The sequence below is a fragment of the Brachyhypopomus gauderio genome, unplaced genomic scaffold (assembly GCF_052324685.1).
Source record: "Brachyhypopomus gauderio isolate BG-103 unplaced genomic scaffold, BGAUD_0.2 sc114, whole genome shotgun sequence".
NCBI classification, from domain to species: domain Eukaryota; kingdom Metazoa; phylum Chordata; class Actinopteri; order Gymnotiformes; family Hypopomidae; genus Brachyhypopomus; species Brachyhypopomus gauderio.
The window spans coordinates 623,183-642,928 of NW_027506935.1; the positions used below are offsets into that span (position 1 = coordinate 623,183).

The following is a 19,746-nucleotide window of genomic DNA, read 5'->3' on the forward strand; positions in this document are numbered from 1 at the left end:
ACAGGGGGGGACAACCGGGTCTGTTGTCCCGGGCCCTAGGGCCAGGGGGGCCCATCAAAGAGCCCAGCAATTTATTTTTTATTTAAAGTCTATAATTTTTAAATAATCTTGAAATCTTTCATTAATATAAAATTATGTACTCATACTAAGCTCAATGGCTCAAATATATATGTTTTTTTTACCTATCTGCATATTTTCCATTAAGTGCATACACCCCCGCCTCCCACTGGAAAATGGTTTGATCCAGCACCGACTGTAGCCGGCCGGTATCCGCCCAACAGCGGGAAATACAGTGGTGGATAGTTAAAGTAAATACTGAAATCGGGAGCGCAGAAAAGAAAGGAAAAACATTTACCTGACGAATTTTAAAGTTGCATTGTGTTCCAGGTTTGAAAAGTGCTGGAATTTAGGGTAAAGTACTTGAAAATGCTTGAAATTGTAACTACTTCGTTTCACAACAAATAGCTGTTTGACTGAACAGTCCTCGGGAAGACGTTAAGATTGGGCGTTTTGAAAATAAACAACCCTTAAATAATGTGATAAAAAGCGAATTATTTCGAATCATTTCGAGTATATGTATAAATATTTAACTTAATTAAGTTTAACGTGCTGGAAAATATTGAAATGGACCTTTAAAGTGACGTACACGTGCTTTAATTCCACCTTATAAAGGTGTATGAACCCTGCAAACATGACTTTGTTCATTGCGCTAAAGCGCGGCGCGCGCGAAGTTACAAAATTCGAGAGGTGCACGACCTCGCGAACCGACGCGCGAGGCCCTCGCGCATGGGCGGAGCCACTGCGATTACGTCAATTTCGCGTGGGGGGGGGGGGGGGGGGGGGGGTACACATGAATCTTTCTTGTCCCGGGCCCCAGCAAGACTGTCAACGGGCCTGCATACACAGGACGTCAAATGAGGCACATATCATATCACTGCCCACTGACAGATTTTAAAGAACTCATAGGACAGTGTTCAGGGAAGCAGCAACACCAAGTCAAAAATCTAATTATTAGAACCCATGATGGAAGCTTCAGATTGGGTGACAAGTCTGCCCTATACTGTTCATGAAACCTCACCACAGCCATAAAGATGATGAAGAATTAGTCTGCAAAGCATTACACTTCAAGACATTACTTTCCTTATAACGTTGGGGCCATATGCCATCTATATCCTGTAAGGGGAGCCAGAAAAGCTTGCCACATGTTATAAAACTTTTCATGGAACTACTGTGAACTACTGTAGAAAACACCTTTGGTGACATTGGTCCAGGTGTGACATGTCACAGTGGCATTAGACTGGGCACTGGCATAGCTGAAGGGTCTTCTATCTGGTGGGTGTACTGGTATGACTGGTCTTGCTCCTCACGGACTGACTGGTGGGTTTCCACTGTCACTACAGCTGTTTCTCTTTCTTTATCTCCGAATGTGATACATACCTGAATATGGGTGGATGTGGACAGTCTGCACATTTAATCCCAAGTGAGATTTATTGCTGCAAAGCAAACACACACAAAGAATGCATATTCTCCTTTTAACCAGGGCTGTGCGTCTCCTGAAGGACCTCAGCAATGCTCACATTGGAGTTTTCTCTGCCATAACACCTCAGAAGGGCTTAATGCATTCTGCTAGGACACTCAGGCAGACATGTTCCAGTACTCTGCACAGTACCCATTCTTACTGACTCCATTCTCCTTAACTCAGCTCTAAACAAAATGTATTAGTATGTTAAAGAGGACTAAGAATAGGCACCACTGTCACAGACATGGCACTGAAAGGACACCTGTAATGGCAGCAGTAGGGAGCAAGCAAAGCGCCAGTGTAGGGCAGGAGGTTCTTTATTCTTTATGTCGGCTACAAGCCGGCCGAAAGGGAAGAAAACACAAACGTAAACACACTGGTAGTAAACACTCAAAGGCCTTATTAGCAAAGCTCAAATAAGGCCACTGCACTGGAGTTAGCCACCCGAGGGCTTTAAATAGGGAGAGACATAAAGGCACAGGAGACCATGATCAATATACTCGGGATTGTAAACAAGGCAGGATGTGTGTGTGTGTGTGTGTGTGTGTGTGTGTGTATGTGTGTGTGGGAAATCTCTTGTGTCCACTGCTGTGTGGTCAAAAGAAGAACAGAAGGAGGAGTGTAGAGTGCAGCTGTACCACCCCATAATTACAGAGGCGTGTGTGTGTGTGTGTGTGTGTGTGTGTGTGTGTGTGTGTGTGTGTGTGTGTGTGAACTGAGTGTAAAACAAAAAGAAGCATAGAAAGTTGATCCTGAATTGAGGATGTAGGGTGTAATATATAATATGTATTTGGTTGGTGTTCATTTACAAATCTATGCACGGTGGTTGACCCCTTTATTGTTCAGATCTGGACTGGTTCTAAGTCAGGCCAAGTGTAGTTTTGTAGCATTATCTTGGACCATAATTAAATACAAATTCCTATAGGAATTGCATGGATGTGCAGTCTATCCTTTCTCTGATCCAGAGATGACCATGTTTGTGTGTTTGTGTAGCTCGTCTTCCTGTGACTCACTTGTTGTGTCTCTGGACGTGTTCTTTAGTGCGTTTTTGAACTGTGTGTTGGCTCTTCGAGCTTCAACGCCTCAGACGTCTCTTTCGCACTGCCAAGCCCTGACTCACGTCCAGACTCTTAACCTCAGAAGCATTTGCCCTCCGTGCTGGAGACCGTCTGTCCCTTTGAGCTGCCCTCACATAAGTGGCCACAGTCACACCCTCTTTCAGCCCGGTGGGCCCACTCCCATGGAGCCTAGCCGCACTGACATCACTGTGGTGAAAATGTATGCGTGTGTGTGTGTTTGTGAGTGTGTGTGTGCGTGCGTGCGTGTGGGGAGCTGGGTCAACATCTTGGTATGGGTGGAATACTCAGGGAATGGTTACTGGGTGCCTCATGGCTTCATTTCCGTGTGTGTGTGTGTGTGTGTGTGTGTGTGTGTGTGTGTGTGTATCTGTACAGTGTGTTCAAGCTTATGATTCTCTGAATTGAAGTCAAACATACATTACAGAACCCTTTATTCTTCTATTCCACTCCTCTCTTTAAACATTCACACTTCTCACTCGCTGTTGTCTCTCCTGTTTTTCTCATGTCGTTGTTCAATATCATTCTTGTTTCCCCAATGTGTGCACCACTCTTCATTCTTTATTTGTTTTTAGGGCTCCCAGTCATGTAACATATTACAACCTTCTACTGGATATACTGTATATATCCACTGATGTTCCTTTAAGAAACAAAGATCTGAGAAAGATTGTATCAGTGACAATAAATAGGCATTTTCTCAGTTTTAATGATCTAGTGCAATTATACGTTATACATGCGTTCGTAAACCTAACCCTGGAAATTATTTTTATGATTTCATGTGTTTTGTGCACATACGCTCTGGTGTGGCGGTTGTTTTGTGATGGTAACTGATTGTTCATTGAGAGAAAGAATACGTATAAATTTTTTTTCATCATCAGATATGAGCCAACTATGAAATTTTATATATATATTTATTTATTTAAATAATTTTTTTGAATAAATTATTTAAATTATATAATAATTGTATATAATAATTATATAAAAATCTATATAATTTTGTTTTGTTGTTTTAAAGCATTGTATTTGTCTATTTTCTGTTGCAGCAAATTTTGCGGAGTTCTCGAGAAAATGCCACGAAGGTTATCTTCCTCATCACAGATGGCTACTCGAACGGAGGTGACCCCCGGCCGGTGGCAGCAGCTCTGCGGCAGAACGGCGTGGAGATATTCACGCTGGGGATCTGGCAGGGGAATATCCGCGAGCTGCATGACATGGCGTCGCACCCGAAAGATCAGCACTGCTATCTCGTGCACAACTTCGCCGAGTTTGAGGCTCTCGCACGACGTGCCCTTCACGAAGGTGAGAGATTAGATGCTGCATTGCTGTAATACTTAAAAACAAAACATCAGAGTAAACAATTAGATTAATTTGGATCAAGCCGTCTACAATATTGGAACAAATCCACGTTTGCCACCAGATTTGACGTATTGTTGCTGAGTGAAGTATCCATTTTCTGGTCGGCCAACTGCACTTGAACAAATATATTTTGAAAAAAAAAAATTTTTTAAATGATTTATCAATAGTAACCCACCATCCAGAAAACCTGCTACAACATTATGTTTTTGGTCCCTACATGCACTGGTCTTTGATTTGTGGGCTGATAATTTCCCAAGTTGGTTTGACTATAGTAGGCAGTCAAGCCAAATGAACGTAGTCGTTCAAAAAGAAAGTGACAAATACATCATCCAAGTACAACCAACTGAGATAAAAACACACAGACACGAAGAGCTGAGTGAATCCGCGTTCACCATGAGGATCCAATCCACCATGAGGGTCCAATCTGTGGCATTACGAGATCTCCCTGCTGTGAGCATCTATCTCCAGGCCTGTGCAGTCTCTGCCAGAAGCTGGGGGTTGGGGGGGGGTCCATGTGAACATCTGGAGTCCAATCGCCTCTTTGCTGGTGGGTGTGTATTAAACATCTGGTGTCCAATCGTTTTTTGTTTGCTTCGTTTTTAGAGGGAAGATGCTCCCTGCCAGCGCTTTTGATTTTATTACTCTTACTTAGCTTTAACACCCTCACGTGTGCACGGACACGTACACATGAACACACACGCACGCACACACACACACATGCGCTCTCACGTTTCAGCTGGACTTGATGGACAGGGAGGGTTCTCCGCAGTGGTGATTAGTGTGTTCATGCCATCTCCCAGTGTCAGTCTCAAGCCTGTTCACTCTTTAACTCTCTCTCACTCCTTCTCTCCTCCTCAGACCTGCCTACGGGCAGTTACGTCCAGGAGGACATGTCCCACTGCTCCTCCCTGTGTGTGGAGGGGAGGGACTGCTGCGATCTCCTGGCCAGCTGCAAGTGTGGCACGCACACGGGCCAGTACGACTGTGTGTGCGAGAAAGGCCATTACGGCAAAGGACTCCAGCACGAGTGCACAGGTAAACACATACCACCACCAGACTTTAGTATGGACTCATTATCAGTGGTGTAGTGGTATAGTCAGTATATTGGTAGTACAGTTGCAACTAAAGGGAGAAATGGCCACTCTTGTTCAGTGTCACACTCACCATTTACTTCCTCTTCCATTTTTTCCCCCTAAACATCAGGATTAACTCCCTTATTTACTGTGAGTACCTGAACTTTGATTGTGGTATTTTTTGGAATATTGCTCCTTATTTGTGGTAACGGGCAGTTTGCTTTTTCACAGTCCTGCCAGAGAAGTGACAAGCATGCTGAGCCAAAATAATCTCACAATTGGGTCAGAAAAATAATGAGATAATTAGTGCAGTGTAATTAGAGAGCTAGGGGGAAAAAGAGCGTAAGTACACACAGGACGTATTGTGAAGGCTCGGAGTGAAGCTGCTCTCACTGCCCTCAGAGTGCCACCTGACTGAGGTTGATGCTGAATGTGGAGGTTTGTTTTATGTGTTCGAGATCCTGCATCTTTGTTTAAATATTTATTTCATATTGCATATCATCTCATGGCTTTCTCTCTCTCTCTGTCTGGCTGTCTCTCTGTGTCTCTCTCTCTCTCTCTGACTCTCTTTTTCTCTCTCATTCTCTCTTTCCTACTCACTGCATTACTCACAGAGTAAAGTAATGGTGATACGGTTGATACAGAGACACTGTGTTAAGTCACTGTGTTGGTCCTTTCATTAAACACACTATATAACATCTCACAACTAATGAATTAAGGATAATGCATAATAGAATGATTAATCAGTATTAGTATTCACATAAGTCTCCTGCATGAAGTGTTTGTACGATAATTGCTGAGATTTATAAAAGCCATATTTACTCCCCTCTTTTATGGTCATTAGTTTCTTTTTCATTTTTCAGTGATGCTTTCAGGCCAAGCTAAACACCAGCCCTCTATGCTCATGCACCCCAGCTCCAATGGCCCTGCCTGGCTGTAACACGCTAGCTCAGCCTTAACTGTAGTCCTCCCTGCGGGCCGATGTACTGTAACCTCACCCGGACACATACGATCACATGTGCCTCCCGGGTGTGGTGAGGGGGCAGACAAGGAAAGTCTGGCACCATGGCTGTTCCACTGTGGCTGTTCCACTGTGGCTGTTCCACTGCGGCTGTTCCATTGTGACTGTTCCACTGTGGCTGTTCCATTGTGGCTGTTCCATTGTGGCTGTTCCACTGCGGCTGTTCCATTGTGACTGTTCCACTGCGGCTGTTCCACTGCGGCTGTTCCACTGCGGCTGTTCCACTGTGGCTGTTCCATTGTGACTGTTCCACTGTGGCTGTTCCACTGTGGCTGTTCCACTGTGGCTGTTCCACTGCGACTGTTCCACTGTGACTGTTCCATTGTGGCTGTTCCACTGCGACTGTTCCATTGCGGCTGTTCCACTGTGACTGTTCCATTGTGGCTGTTCCACTGCGACTGTTCCACTGCGGCTGTTCCACTGTGACTGTTCCACAGTGGCAGTTCCACTGTGGCTGTTCCATTGTGGCTGTTCCATTGTGGCAGTTCCACTGTGGCTGTTCCACTGTGGCTGTTCCACTGTGGCTGTTCCACAGCGCAGACAAGCTAGCGGAGGAAAGCAAATGAGAAGCTTGTTCAGGTGATTACCACGCCATGTCATTTTCAATTTGGTGGTAACTGTGGTTGTGCTTTCTCTTTCCCTTTCCTCTCTGTCCTCTTGTTCCTCTCATTCCATCCCTCGTGCATGGGCTTGCTGTGGCTTTAATTCGAGACGCTACGAACGGCCATAAATTGCAATCAGATGTCTCTCTGATGGCAACACTCCTCATGAAGAAATGCTGTCTCACTGTTCAATTAATAGCAGAATGTTTCAGTTAGGCACAGAATGCAGACTGAGGGGGCCTTTGAGTGCGGAAGATTCCGGAAAAGCCCAGCGGAGACTAGGCCTTCCTGCGTCTCTGTACTGTCTGAGATTTGATTTACTGAATTAGGTCCTGTTCTGAGACGTGTACACTGTTATCAGTTGAAGTCTGAATGGTGAGTTAAGGGTTGAAATAGCTGGTTTTGGCTCTGGACGTACTCAGTACTCTAAGCTGTAAGGGCTGTAATAGCCCGGCAACACATAAGTTTGATGTATTCTATTTTTTCAGGACCTCAGTACAGGATAATGTAGACCTGAATTGCTCACAGTGTAGACCTGAAGAGGCCATAGTGTAGACCTGAACTGGCTTCTACTAAGACAGTGTTCTGAGCAGGTTTCTCCTCTCAGTGCTGAGTGATTCTGTTTAGCCAAGTGCATCTGTTGGGTTGCATTTAGGAAGTTCAAAAGGAACAAAACGTTTTGCATTCTCATTGAGTTATGTTGGGCTACAGCAGCGTTTCTCAAAGTGTGGGGCGCATGGGTATTGCAGGTGGGGCGTAAGCAATTGGAAGAAATGAACCTTTTTAAGCTTGTCGTTTTAATTCCTGTTCGGTTTTCATAAGCCCCGGATGTTTAAAATGTCTGTGGAACAGTGTGAACCAGGGCTAGATTCGACCCTTTAATGAATTTGTACCGCCCCCCCCCCCCCCCCCCCCCGGTCAACAAATTACGTTCGCCGTTTCCCCTTCTTCTGAGGTGGGGAATGATAAAAAAAGTTTGAGAACCACTGGGCTACAGCATTTCACGATAGTCAATTGCAGATAGGGGGCACCAGTGTTGGGTATTCATCTTCCTTCACTCGTAGGCTGGCAGTGGGTGAACTGGATGCAGCCAGCACTCGGGGAACAGCACTGGAACAAAGGCCATTTTGTGTGAACGCCATGATTTCCATGATTTCCTGAACAGGCAGCATGGTTGACTCCCGTCTGCGAGAGAACCTTGAAGATGAACGGGGAGAGTAGGGAGTCTTGTGCCAGGTGTCACTGCTGTGAGCGATGGCACATGGCAGTGTTCTCGTTGGTTTGGATCATGTGCATTGTGACACACTGCAGTCTTAGTTTAGCTTGTCTTCTTTTTTTATTTCTGTTCATTCCTAATCATATTTCTCTTTTATTTTGTTGTCATTTTCTCATATTTTTATTCTGTATTTTCTCATTTGTAAAGCACTTTACAAATGCTGCTGTATGAGAGGTGATATATAAAGGTGATATATAAATAAACTTGCCTAGAGGTGAAGAAAAAGTGAAAAGAAATATGGAATATTAAGCCTTGGGGTATGGCTTTGACAGCGAGATATAAATCAACCACAGGAGGCCTGTTTAAACAGAACTACATCCACACTTCATCTACCAGCATGCATTTACTCCCTTCACTATGGATACGGTCACCGTGACACGTGGCAGCTGTCGCATGATTGTAGGCTCAGTGTCCAGGGTCAGGGGTCATGGAGAGCTACAGCCTAATTTCCTCAGAGTGTGAACTGTAAATATTTAGTTGCAATTGGATGGCTTGGATTCTGCAAACAAACCCTAGTAAACCCATAAATCCAGGGGAAGGACACAGAGGAGAAGCAGCAGGAGGAATCTGGGGAATGTTGGCCGTCTGCAGAGCAAAGACGGAAATGTTGCAATTTGGGGTGCGGGTGGGGGGTGTGTGTGACCTCCTGCGCTCATAACGACCCCCCACCCTCTGTTTTCTCCATTTCTCAATTGCTTTCTGCCCCATGCAGGGGACCCTAAACCAGTCCTACAGCCCGTGATTCTGCTGTGTGCCAGAACCACACATGCGCTTCTTAAGAGCACGCGTCACACTCGGATTACTGCACCTCTCCTCCAGGCTGGATGTGTGCACCATGGTCCATTAGTTTGCACAGCTTCAGACAGGAAGGTGTTTTTTCAAACAGCTCCGCACACACAGAAAGCTCTTGAATCTCGGTTCAGATATTGCAGCTAGTGGCTGGGCTGTCTTACAAGGTCACACCTATGCCAGCAATCACTGTAGCAGCAGTTAGACAGTGATTGTCTTTAGTATTTTTAGTGTCTTTTCTTTGGGGTGTTACATATTTTTTTAAGTGAATCATCTACATTTATTCACAATATTAGGGGGCTTCTATCTTTCTCTTTTTCCTTTATTCTCTCTAACTTTAATTCTACAAATAACAAAACACACCCCACACAAATCTTTCTACACTGGGACGAGAGTTTAAGGGTTCTCATATCCCCCATCTCATTCCTTTATTATATTTTTCTGGACTTATCTTTTCTCCACATCTCCTTCTTTCAATCTCTCACTCACTTGCCCTTTTTCTTTCTCACTAGCTACACCCACCCATCACTCGTCTCTGGCTCTGCAGATCTGGGCTAGGTATGGGTTCGTATTGCCCACTGTCTTTGGATCTGAGACCGAGCGGAGCCAGTCTGGGCCTGCAGGTCCAGAGAAGAATCTGGAAAAATGTTCATTCAAGAGCTTTATCCTGCCAAATGCTGAAACTGTATGATGGAACTCATGGCTTCATGTTAAAATCTGAACATAATGAGTCCAAAGTCCTTCACACAGTCAGACCTTCCCTTATTTATCAGTTTTGATCTTGCCATAAGATTATAGGTTTGTTTATGACTTATCCATCTTGGCTGAAGAATTTTTCCATGCTGTAATAGATGGGTTTTTCCAAGGGATTCTTTCTGGATAGAGGGCAGCTTTGTACACTGCCATTTCTGTCCATACCAGCATGATCAAGATACTCATTGTTCTTGAATATGGCAAACAGATTATATGAAGTTTCTTGGCAGAAATCGACACACTTGCTGTACATTTGTTCTTTAGTGGTAACGTAGACCTTCAGGTTTCTGCCTTTGAAACTGGGATGAGAAACCTTTCCCTGCAAGGCCAGGACATGTCTCTTCTGCTCCAGTGCTAGGCTGCCCACAAAGGAAAGAGCTACTGTTCCAGATGGCGGTGGCTAAGCTCCTGCCGTCTGGCTGCAGGGATGCTGGACCGTATCACTCGCGCAGGGCACATGCTTCTGGTCCTCTGGGGGCTCTGGCTCAAGGTCGACAGACGTCTCCTCATTTTTTAAACGGAGCACATTCAACGTAAAGATTTGTATCTTTCCACTGATGTTTGCAAAAGATGGGCCAGGCAGATGGAGTTTTCTAATGGAGCTTCCTGGTATTGCTGGTAAAAGTTGCTGTTTAATGTTGATCTGAGAGCCTCTTTTTTTTTTTTTGGTCCAGTATCACCTGAGGTAATTTTGTAATGATCGTGGATCTGGGACACAGATCCCAAATCCCAGCTCGGTTCTGCTCAGTGTCTGCTTTGGAAGACTCCTTTCCTCCCGGTTCTCTGAAACACATGCACAGTGAATTCCACAGTTAGCCACAGACTCATAAAGTGTGCTAATTAATAGCTACAGAATAAGTAGCAAGGGTTCGAAACTGTAATCTTGTAAAGTGACTGTTACTTAGGGTCATAAATAGCTCGGCAGTGCTTACAAAAGGCGTGCGTGTGCAACTGTAAATTGACATGTTAAAGGGCTCAGCGTGTCTCTGTGACTATGCCTAAACTGCAGGTTGTGTGACTTTGTGTACAAGTGTGTTTGTGACCGTGATCCAGATGTAATGAGGGCAGACCAGCAAGTGAGATGATGTTAAGGAGCCAGGAGCACCAGACTAACTTCACAAACCTCAGATGACACAAACATGTCTCTCCATCCTTTGGTCCCTTTCTGAGCACCCACAGAAGCATCTTGATGTCAGTGTTTGTTGCTCATTAAAGGAAGATTTACTGTGTATGGGTTGTGTAAAATAACCATTTCGCCAGAAAAACAACCCTCATTAAATCCGTATTGCTTTTCTGAGTGTGACCCAGGGATCACAGTGGAGAGTACCCTCTTCTCTTGTTCTTCTCTCTCTCTCTCTCTCTCTCTCTCACACACACACACACACAAGCTTTCCTTCCCTCTCTGTGTCAGTAGCAGTGCTGAGAGCCCTGGGCCCCTGACTTCTGCATCCTGTTTCACTCATCTGTGTCTCAGCCTCCATCACTCCTGACAAATGAGGGTCATCATAACTAAACCTCAAATTCCCCACCAACTTACACACACACACACGCACAGGCACACGTACACACACACACACATAGGCATACGTACACACACACACACGTACACACACAGGCACACGTACACACACACACACACACACACACACACACACACACACACACACACACACACACATAGGCACACGTACACACAGGCACACGTACACACAGGCACACGTACACACAGACACACACACACACACACACACACACACACATAAGCACACGTACACACAGGCACACGTACACACGGACACACGTACACACACACACACACACACACAGGCACACGTACACACACACACACACACACACACACACACACATAGGCACACTTACACACACACACACACACACACACACACACACATAGGCACACGTACACACACACACACACACACACACACACACATAGGCACACGTACACACACACACACACACACACACATAGGCACACGTACCCACAGGCACACGTACACACAGACACACACACACACACACACACACACACACATAAGCACACGTACACACAGGCACACGTACACACAGACACACGTACACACAGACACACGTACACACACAGGCACACGTACACACAGACACACACACACACACGTACACTCAGGCATACATGTCCACTCACTCACACACACCCATACTCTCACACCCTACTAACAGTCTGCTCCCAGTCCATTTAAAACAAAAACTCTTTCCTTCTAGTGAGGGTAAGCGTTGCTCAAATGGCTCTGTTAGGCTGGCTGTGCTTGTTTCAAACATTAAGATCGTTGGGGTACTTTTCATAGACTGTTAACAATTATTCATGTACATTGAAAGGTTGTCTAAAATGATCTCTGCCCACATGAACACACACAGCCACTTTCAAAGGCTTCTGGTGTCTGTGCCCTGCTGGGGCCATGACCTTAAAAAGTACTTCAGTCAGCTGTCGAACACACTCCAGACACACAGATTTCCAGCCCTGTAGTTCATTTCCTCTTTGCTTGCTGTCTGCTTGGAAGGTAACAGATGTCATGCTAGAACAGTCTAGAGGCTCCTATCTCTGATGGATTTACATAGTTTTTGTGAGGTCATAAAGTCGTCATCATCTTCTGCATGTCATTTTGGTCTTTCTTTTCCACACTTTCTTCCCTCCCCTTTCTTGAACGATGAGGGCCGATCTCATTTTTCTTTCCGCCTTTGGTGTTCTCGTGCACGTGCGTGGGTGCGTGGGCGCATTCCGCGGGTCGTTCTTGTGAAGTTCGGAGCGTCGTGAGCTCCACAGAAACATGTTTAGAGAGTCCGGGGGCGACGTGGAGCGTGCGGTTCAGCGGTTGGGAATTGTGTTGTTCTGAGCTACAGCTGCGTGGATATGGGTCAAAACAGCAGCACTGTGGCTTCAGCTCATTGGCTCCTCCATTATGATGTCATGGAAAATGATTACCTGCAATAGGCAAAATAGTATGTGTGTTGTTTGCTCTGTGCTTTGTAATTTTAGGACACTCCCTGATGTGGTCTTTACTTAAGGCAGTGTTGTAGCCTTAAGATGCGTTGGAGCCCTGGATGATCTGGACCTTAAGTAAAGTTCATCTGTGAGCATGACCATAAAGACTAGAACAAGAAGCTGTGTGTGTGTGTGTGTGTGTGTGTGTGTGTGTGTGTGTGTGTGTGTGTGTGTGTGTGTGTGTGTGTGTGTATGTGTGTGTGTGTGTGTGTGTGTGTGTGTGTATGGAGCCCATGTAAAGATGGTCACCATCAGAAAATTAATCAAGGTGATCAACAAAAGGGGAAAAACAGCCAGGGATGCTGACTGCTTCATTTACTTTATAAGAGCTTTTAGGTTTGGACTAGTTTTAGTGGCTCTGAGTCCTGCTCCTGTCCTGCTCCTGTCCTGCTCCTGGCTTGTGGAAAACCTTCACTTTTATAGAAAGCAAAACAGAAACCATTTATCAGCGGAGTTTATATATATATATATATATATATATATATATATATATATATATATATATATATATATATATATATATAGAGCTAATCTTTTCCCAGTACTCCCAGAAAAAATTTTCACGGTCCCTGGTATCCCTAACACAATCCCCGGTATCCCTAACACAGTCCCTGATGTACCCAACACAATCCCTGATTTCCCTAACACAACTCCTTTTGCCCACATGGCTAAACACCATCCTCACCACATACCTCAACATGCCTCCCTCATCCATGGGTGATCCCTGTCTATAGCATAATTTTGATACCAATACTGGAAATAAAAAGCGTGCAAAAACACAGAGTGTAAAATATCAATTAAATGTTGAGGAAACAAAACATTTAAGAATGGGGGTGGGGTCATTTAGCATGACGTTATGATAAATGTCTCCTTAAATTCATCACCTCTGTGCATAGTTTCACATTTACTCATTGTGTTTTTGTGCCCTGTAGTTTGGGCATTAAAATGACACCATACCCGTCGCCACCTCAGCCCATGTGCCTCGGTAGTGTTCTCTGCTGTCAAAATGTGTAATATTTCCATTCATATAAATGATATTTACCTTTGGGTGGTTTTATAACCATTCGAACCATGAAGTTGAAGTTTCAATTTTAGCAAAATAGATGAATATGTAGCACGACATCAAAACTAGTTCAAACCTGCACACAGGAATCAGAAGTATGTAAGCTATGCATTATGGGTGCTGCTGACACTGGCAACATGTTTAGCTAATGGCAGAATGCAAACTATCATTGTCAACTTGAACTTTGGCAAATGAAAATGTAAGGCTCACTGCCGGACACGTTGTCCTTCTACTTTGATTAGTGCATATTGTTTTCTGACAGAGCTTTTGATATTAATTGTTTGTATTTGCAGGGGAACCAGATGAAGGAAGATTTGCTAAAATGATTGACACAAAAAAAACTTATTTCCCATTAGAATATCATAAAGTATTTGCCCATTCCTGTTATCACTATAGGAATATTTAAGATTTTGTCCCATTGCAACATAAACCTGCAGTGCTACCACTATCCTTGTGCATGTGTGTCTTCCTCCTGGCTGTATTATTCCTTTGTAGGTTCTCCCACTTTTCTTGGCAGGAACGTTCAGAATCGCCAGGTTACATGGGGACTGTAAGCGCACAGCCTTTCTCAGGACTCTCCAGAGTGGCTCTAATGGGCTCTGATCTGGACTTTGGTTGGACCACTGCGGCACCTCCACAGAACTTTCTGAATCTACTCCTGTGCTTTATAGGTTGTAAGCTGTGGGTCGTTGAAACTGTAAAGAAATATAAACCTTCCACCAGCCCGAGATCTTGGGAACTCTGGAAACTTTTTTTTTATACAGGATTGCTCAATATTCTCCTGCTTCCAGTTTCCCGTCTTGCTTGACTTGTCTCCCAGAAAAATATCTCCACAGCATGATGCTGCCACCACCGTGATTGATGGTATAAGGGGCTGTGTCCAAATATCTCAGTCTTCATTTCATCAGAGTAAATGATCTTGCTTCTCTTGGTTTGAGAGAAAAAGGAATCGTCATGGTTGCCACCCATCTCCTCCCATGTGCTAGTGTGTGTGTGTGTGTGTGTGTGTGTGTGTGTGTGTGTGTATCTGTTTACAAATGTGTTCGTGTGTGTCTGTGCGCATGTGTGCGTTCGTCAGTGTTATTCGTTTCACCTGTCTCTTGTCTCGTTAGCGTTCTGTTACACACGTGTTTTGTTAACGTCGATGAAAAAGTTAAATGCCAGTGATCTCGACGGAGAATTATGGAAGCTACCATGAGCAATGCAATGCAGCAAAACAGTGTTTTAAAACATTTTAGAACATAGAAAATGGACAAAACAGTAGCGTTTGGACCTCTTTTAGCCATGAGAACCGCAGCAATTTGTCATTGCACAGATTCCACTAGGAGAAATCATCCTGCAGGAATCTTGGCCCATGCAGACACGATAGCTTCGTGCAGTTGTCATTTAAGTATTGACATGCTCTGAATAGCCCATTCTACCTCATCCCAGAGGTGCTGTACAGGATTAAGATCTGGGGACTGTGAAGACCGGGGAAACAAAGAAAACTCTCTCGCGTTCCTGGAGCCGATCCATGACTATACAACCCTTCTGGAATGGTGCATTGTCCTGCTGAAAGGGTCCTTCTACCATATGGTAAACAGCTGCATGAAGGGATGAACTTGGGCAGCCACGATGCTTAGGTCAACCCTACTGACCAAACATCCATCCACAGGTATCAGAGGACCTTGGGTGTGCCAAGAACACATTCGCTACTCCACCCCCTCCAGACTTAACTGGCGACACCTGACAGAAAGGACTCACTGATTCCTGCTGCTTGTGTCAAATTCTGACCCTCCGTCAGCGTGGTGCAACTGAGAAATCTGGCTTGGTCTGACCGGGACGTGTTTTTCTCTGCTCAGTTATCCAACTTTTGTGTCCTTCTCTCCTCTGCAGTGGTGCATTTCTGTTTCCCTTAGACAGCGATGACATTCGAACTGGTCATCTGCTGTTATAGCCCATCTGTGCTATGGAATGATGAGTCGTGCGATCGGAGACGTCAGTTGGAGCAAAAGTGTTGCGTTCTGCGGCAGTCTGCTTGACTGTGCCTGTTGGTCAGAACCATTCTTGACATCCTCCTCTGAGTCCTGTTGATGACAAGTTGTTTAGATTCACAAGGTCCCCTTTCTCCGCATGTTTTTCCTCAATCACAACGGTCTGCGTAAACTCTCATCATGAGAGTAGCGCTGCTGACTATGCCTTGTTCGAAGTCACTCGGATTGCTCGAGTTTCCCATAATAAAGTGGATTCACATTGGAACTGATCCACAGAAAACTGGCACACCTGATTTTATGCTGGTGTGTGTGTGTGTGTGTGTGTGTGTGTGTGTGTGTGTGTGTGTGTGTGTGTGTGTGTGTGTGTATGGTGAAATACACAAAGTTTCCAGAGAAACTGAGATGCTTCTGAAATAGTAGTAGGAGGATCCAGTTTGTATATGAAAAAGTAAATGTTTAAATCATAACATTTCTACATATATATATATAATAGGGGGAGAGAGAGAGAGAGATGGAGAGAGAGAGGCCTGTGATTTTGCTGTGTCTAAGCATCCGCACTGGCCGACACCCTTAACCCCCCAATGAATAGAATCTGTGCTCTGGGCTCCACTCCGCATTTTCCCACCACTTTCAGATTGTGTCTGGGTCCTGACCGCAGTTGGAGCCGCGCAAGCACGGTGGTGATTAGTGCTCCCTGGCCATCGCGCCTGTGAGTAGAGCCAGAGGCGACGCAGCGGGGAGCAAACCTCCGCCTGGCCCGGGCCGCGCGTAGCCATGCCAGGGTGCGTGGTGGCCCTGTGAAGTCACGCCATCAGCTTGTGTAAAACCAAGGACATGTGGGGAAGACGGACCGAGGCGTGCCTGCCGGCTGGACAGGGACAGAGGAGAGCAAACGAAAAACATCGTCCCTTTCATGAAGTACGTGGCCTTCCACAAGGGCTCAGCTTCTAAACCAGAGCCAAGCGTTTGAACTGGATAGACCCGCGTTCACTAACCCCTCCCTCCCGTACTTGATTGACCTCCTCTGGTTCCTCTGGTTCCTCTGTGGGCCGTCAGTGGGCCGTCAGTGGAGGTACTTTACTCCCATGGCTCTGCCCCGGGTCAGTTCTCTCACTGCCTCTCCTTCAGTTGTGGGTTTTCAGGAGTGAAAGCAGATTTGAAGTTCAGTACTTAAGAACTACACGACCCACCGCTGGCCGGCAGTGATTTAAATTACTGTTAGCAACTCTTAGAGTGCTGCTCTAAGAGACTGATCTGAGACCTGTGCTCTCTTCTAGATTCATAATCATATCCATCCAAGAGAAACATGCAACTACCCTCAGATCAAGATCCAAACAGAGATTCATATTTCCTTAAATGTTTAGGCATTACAGTAAAATTGGTCTCCAGTAAGAGAAAGCCTAAGATTGGTAGCTACGTGCATCATTACTACAGATTTCTCTGTCCATGAGTTCCTGCCTAGAATTGGCTGTGTCTAAAGGGATAGCATAACCCAAGGACGGAGAAGATGTGGGGTTCCCAACTAGGATATATATTTAGTATTTTGTTCTTGTTGTCAGTTTTAGAACCGCTCTCAGATGCCTTATCATTTATCCTGAAAGTTCTGGATGTGTTTTTTGGGGTTGTTTTTTTCTTTCATGACAAGGTCAATCTGCAAATGCAAATGTTACTTTTTTCCCTAGCTGGGCTTTGCTCTATAAATAAAGGTCTAAATGTCCAGTGTGTGTGGAGGTGTGGAGACTCCTAAATCTCTGCAGCATGAAATGTATCTCACTCTTGCTTCTCTTGTCGTCTCGTCTCTTGTCGTTTCTCAATGAAGCTGTCACAAAGACATTCTTTTTAACTGTTTCCTACATTTAACGTTTTCTCTTGCCTTTTTATTGGAGTCATCCATCACTCGTCTCACTGTCTCTCCCTCTTTCGCCGCTCCCCTCGTTCCTGTCCCACCCCGTTTCCGTCTGTCTGTTTTTTTCTCACACGCAGGCGCCTTTTTTCATTGTTTATCTCTACTTTTGGCTGCCTGTCTGACTGCCTGTCACTCATACATTTTCCTCGTCTGTCTCTCTCTCTTTCCTTGTAGAAGAGACAGTTTCCAACCATCCATCTTTTGCCGTCTTTCTTTGTCCCTTGTCTGCTGTCCATCTGTCTCTCTCTCTCTCTCTCTCTCTCTCTCTCTCTCTCCTCTCTCTCTCTCTCTCTCTCCTCTCTCTCTCTCTCTCTCTCTCTCTCTCACTCCTGGGTCAGTACCCTCTGCTCACTACCAGCCTTTAAAAAACAGCATCCAGCCATCAAAACTCAACCTAAACACACTGTTTCCTTTGTTTCATAACCAGTGAAATATTATTTACATTAAAAATAACTAGGTTTCTGTAAACCCCTTAAGCTGAAGATGGGGAGGGGGGGGGGCTGCATTTACATTCAGGCCTATGTAACCAGGTAACAAAACCAAAGGTTGTCCGAGCGAACCGTGATCCAATCGGTGATGAGAAGGACGAGAACCGGCCCGATGTGTGTTTGTCACTGCGAGTGCCAGCGGACTTGACAGGAAGCACAATGGATGCTTGTGATTCTTCCATGGTGGGGATGGAGCGTTTCTCTAGAGACGGCAGGGAAGAGAGTGGGCGATGGCCAATCTTTGGGTTGGGGAACGATGGAGAACGTGACTGGAGTGGACGTGCCCAGCACTTCATTACGCCCTGAAATGGATCTTTAGTCCAAGACGTTTGGTCCTGCCTAGGTTTCCTGCACTAGATTGCCATGTCTTGCCAGACGGTACAGTAAATCCATTGATAATGGCTGTCTGGGGTTTTTATATGCATTTATGAAAAATGTATTTGATATTTTTCACAGATGAACAGATGGGAAGGGAGTTTTACAAAAAAAAAAAAAAGACAAACTTGGTCATTTATACAGCGATTTCACGTAAGCAAACTTGGAGCAACGCAGATCCTTGGTAAAACCTTGAAAACGTTGGTGATGGCTTCCAAATGACAGTTTGGTCTTATGTTAGATGCATTAAAGTTTGCTGTAGTCTTGCATCATAATCATGACCTCAGCGTATCATCTTACAAGTGTTCCTTCCTCCTCCTGCCATTCATCTGTTCCTTCTGTCCCTCTATTCTACAACCGACATCTGGATATCCCCTGTGTCAGTGTAACTTACTGTATGACTTTTTTGCATCTCCTTTTGTTAGATATATATTTTTTTTATGCATCAGAATTTAGGTTACTGAGATAAAGCAGTTCCAGTGCTTTTGAATTTTGTTGCATTAACTTAGGGAAATAGATTGTTTTAGAGTATAATCTTTGCTTTCTCTCTCTCTCTCTCTCTCTCTCTCTCTCTCTCTCTCTCTCTCTCTGTCCTCAGCGTGCCCATCAGGTACATATAAGCCAGAGGCCATGCCCGGTGGTCTGGGGACATGTCTACCCTGCCCTGATGCGCAGTACACGTCCAGGCCTGGTAGCACTGCCCTGTCTGACTGTGTGTGTAAGGACGGATACAGGCTGCACAACCACACCTGTCAAGGTGAACACCTTGGGGATGGGGATATACTCACTTATTAATGGTTGGGCTGTTTTTTTTTTTTACTTTTTTCAGATTTCAGTGAGATTAATCTAGATTAAAAAAATGAATCTATGCCCACCCCTAGTTTTAAACTTTTTTTTATGTGTATTCATTGTGGAGATCTTTTACATAGTGTGTGTATGTCAATAATTTTCATGTACTACTACTTGATACTACATATACTACATGAAATTCTATATTTGTATTTTATGCATTTCAGTTAATCCTTCTCTCTCTCTCTCTCTCTCTCTCTCTCCTCTCTCTCTCTCTCTCTCTCTCTCTCTCTCTCTCTCTCTCTCTCTCTCTCTGCAGCGGTGGAGTGTCCAGCTCTCACTTCTCCAGAGAATGGCTTCTTCGTGCACGGTGTGTGTAATCACCAGTACAACTCGGCGTGTGGCGTGCGTTGTTTGCCGGGCTTCGAGCTGCAGGGCAGCAGCATCCGACTGTGCCAGGCAGACGGCACCTGGTCTGCAGCTCCGCCCACCTGCACAGGTGAGACTGCAGACATGCATGTTTATCACACTGCACCCCACACCACCTGCCTGCTGCCCCACCCCATTACTGACGCCTCTCCATCTTCTCTCCGCCTGGCCCTCTCTGTCTGCTCCGCGGCCCAGCAGGAGAGCATTCTGGCTTTTAT

The 19,746-nt window shown here is 45.1% G+C and overlaps 1 protein-coding gene across 1 annotated transcript in view; it reads left to right on the forward strand.

Moving 5' to 3' along the window:
- The window catches only part of LOC143497883 (sushi, von Willebrand factor type A, EGF and pentraxin domain-containing protein 1-like), a gene marked incomplete at its 3' end in the record, with an annotated part of 34,317 nt that extends 14,719 nt beyond the window's left edge, over positions 1 to 19,598 (forward strand). Inside the window, exons 2-5 of the mRNA XM_076993500.1 lie at positions 3,639 to 3,894; positions 4,810 to 4,986; positions 18,909 to 19,067; positions 19,419 to 19,598. Coding sequence (XP_076849615.1) covers positions 3,639 to 3,894; positions 4,810 to 4,986; positions 18,909 to 19,067; positions 19,419 to 19,598 — 772 coding nt within the window. The remainder of the gene's footprint in view (positions 1 to 3,638; positions 3,895 to 4,809; positions 4,987 to 18,908; positions 19,068 to 19,418) is intronic.
- Positions 19,599 to 19,746: the final 148 nt, after the last annotated feature.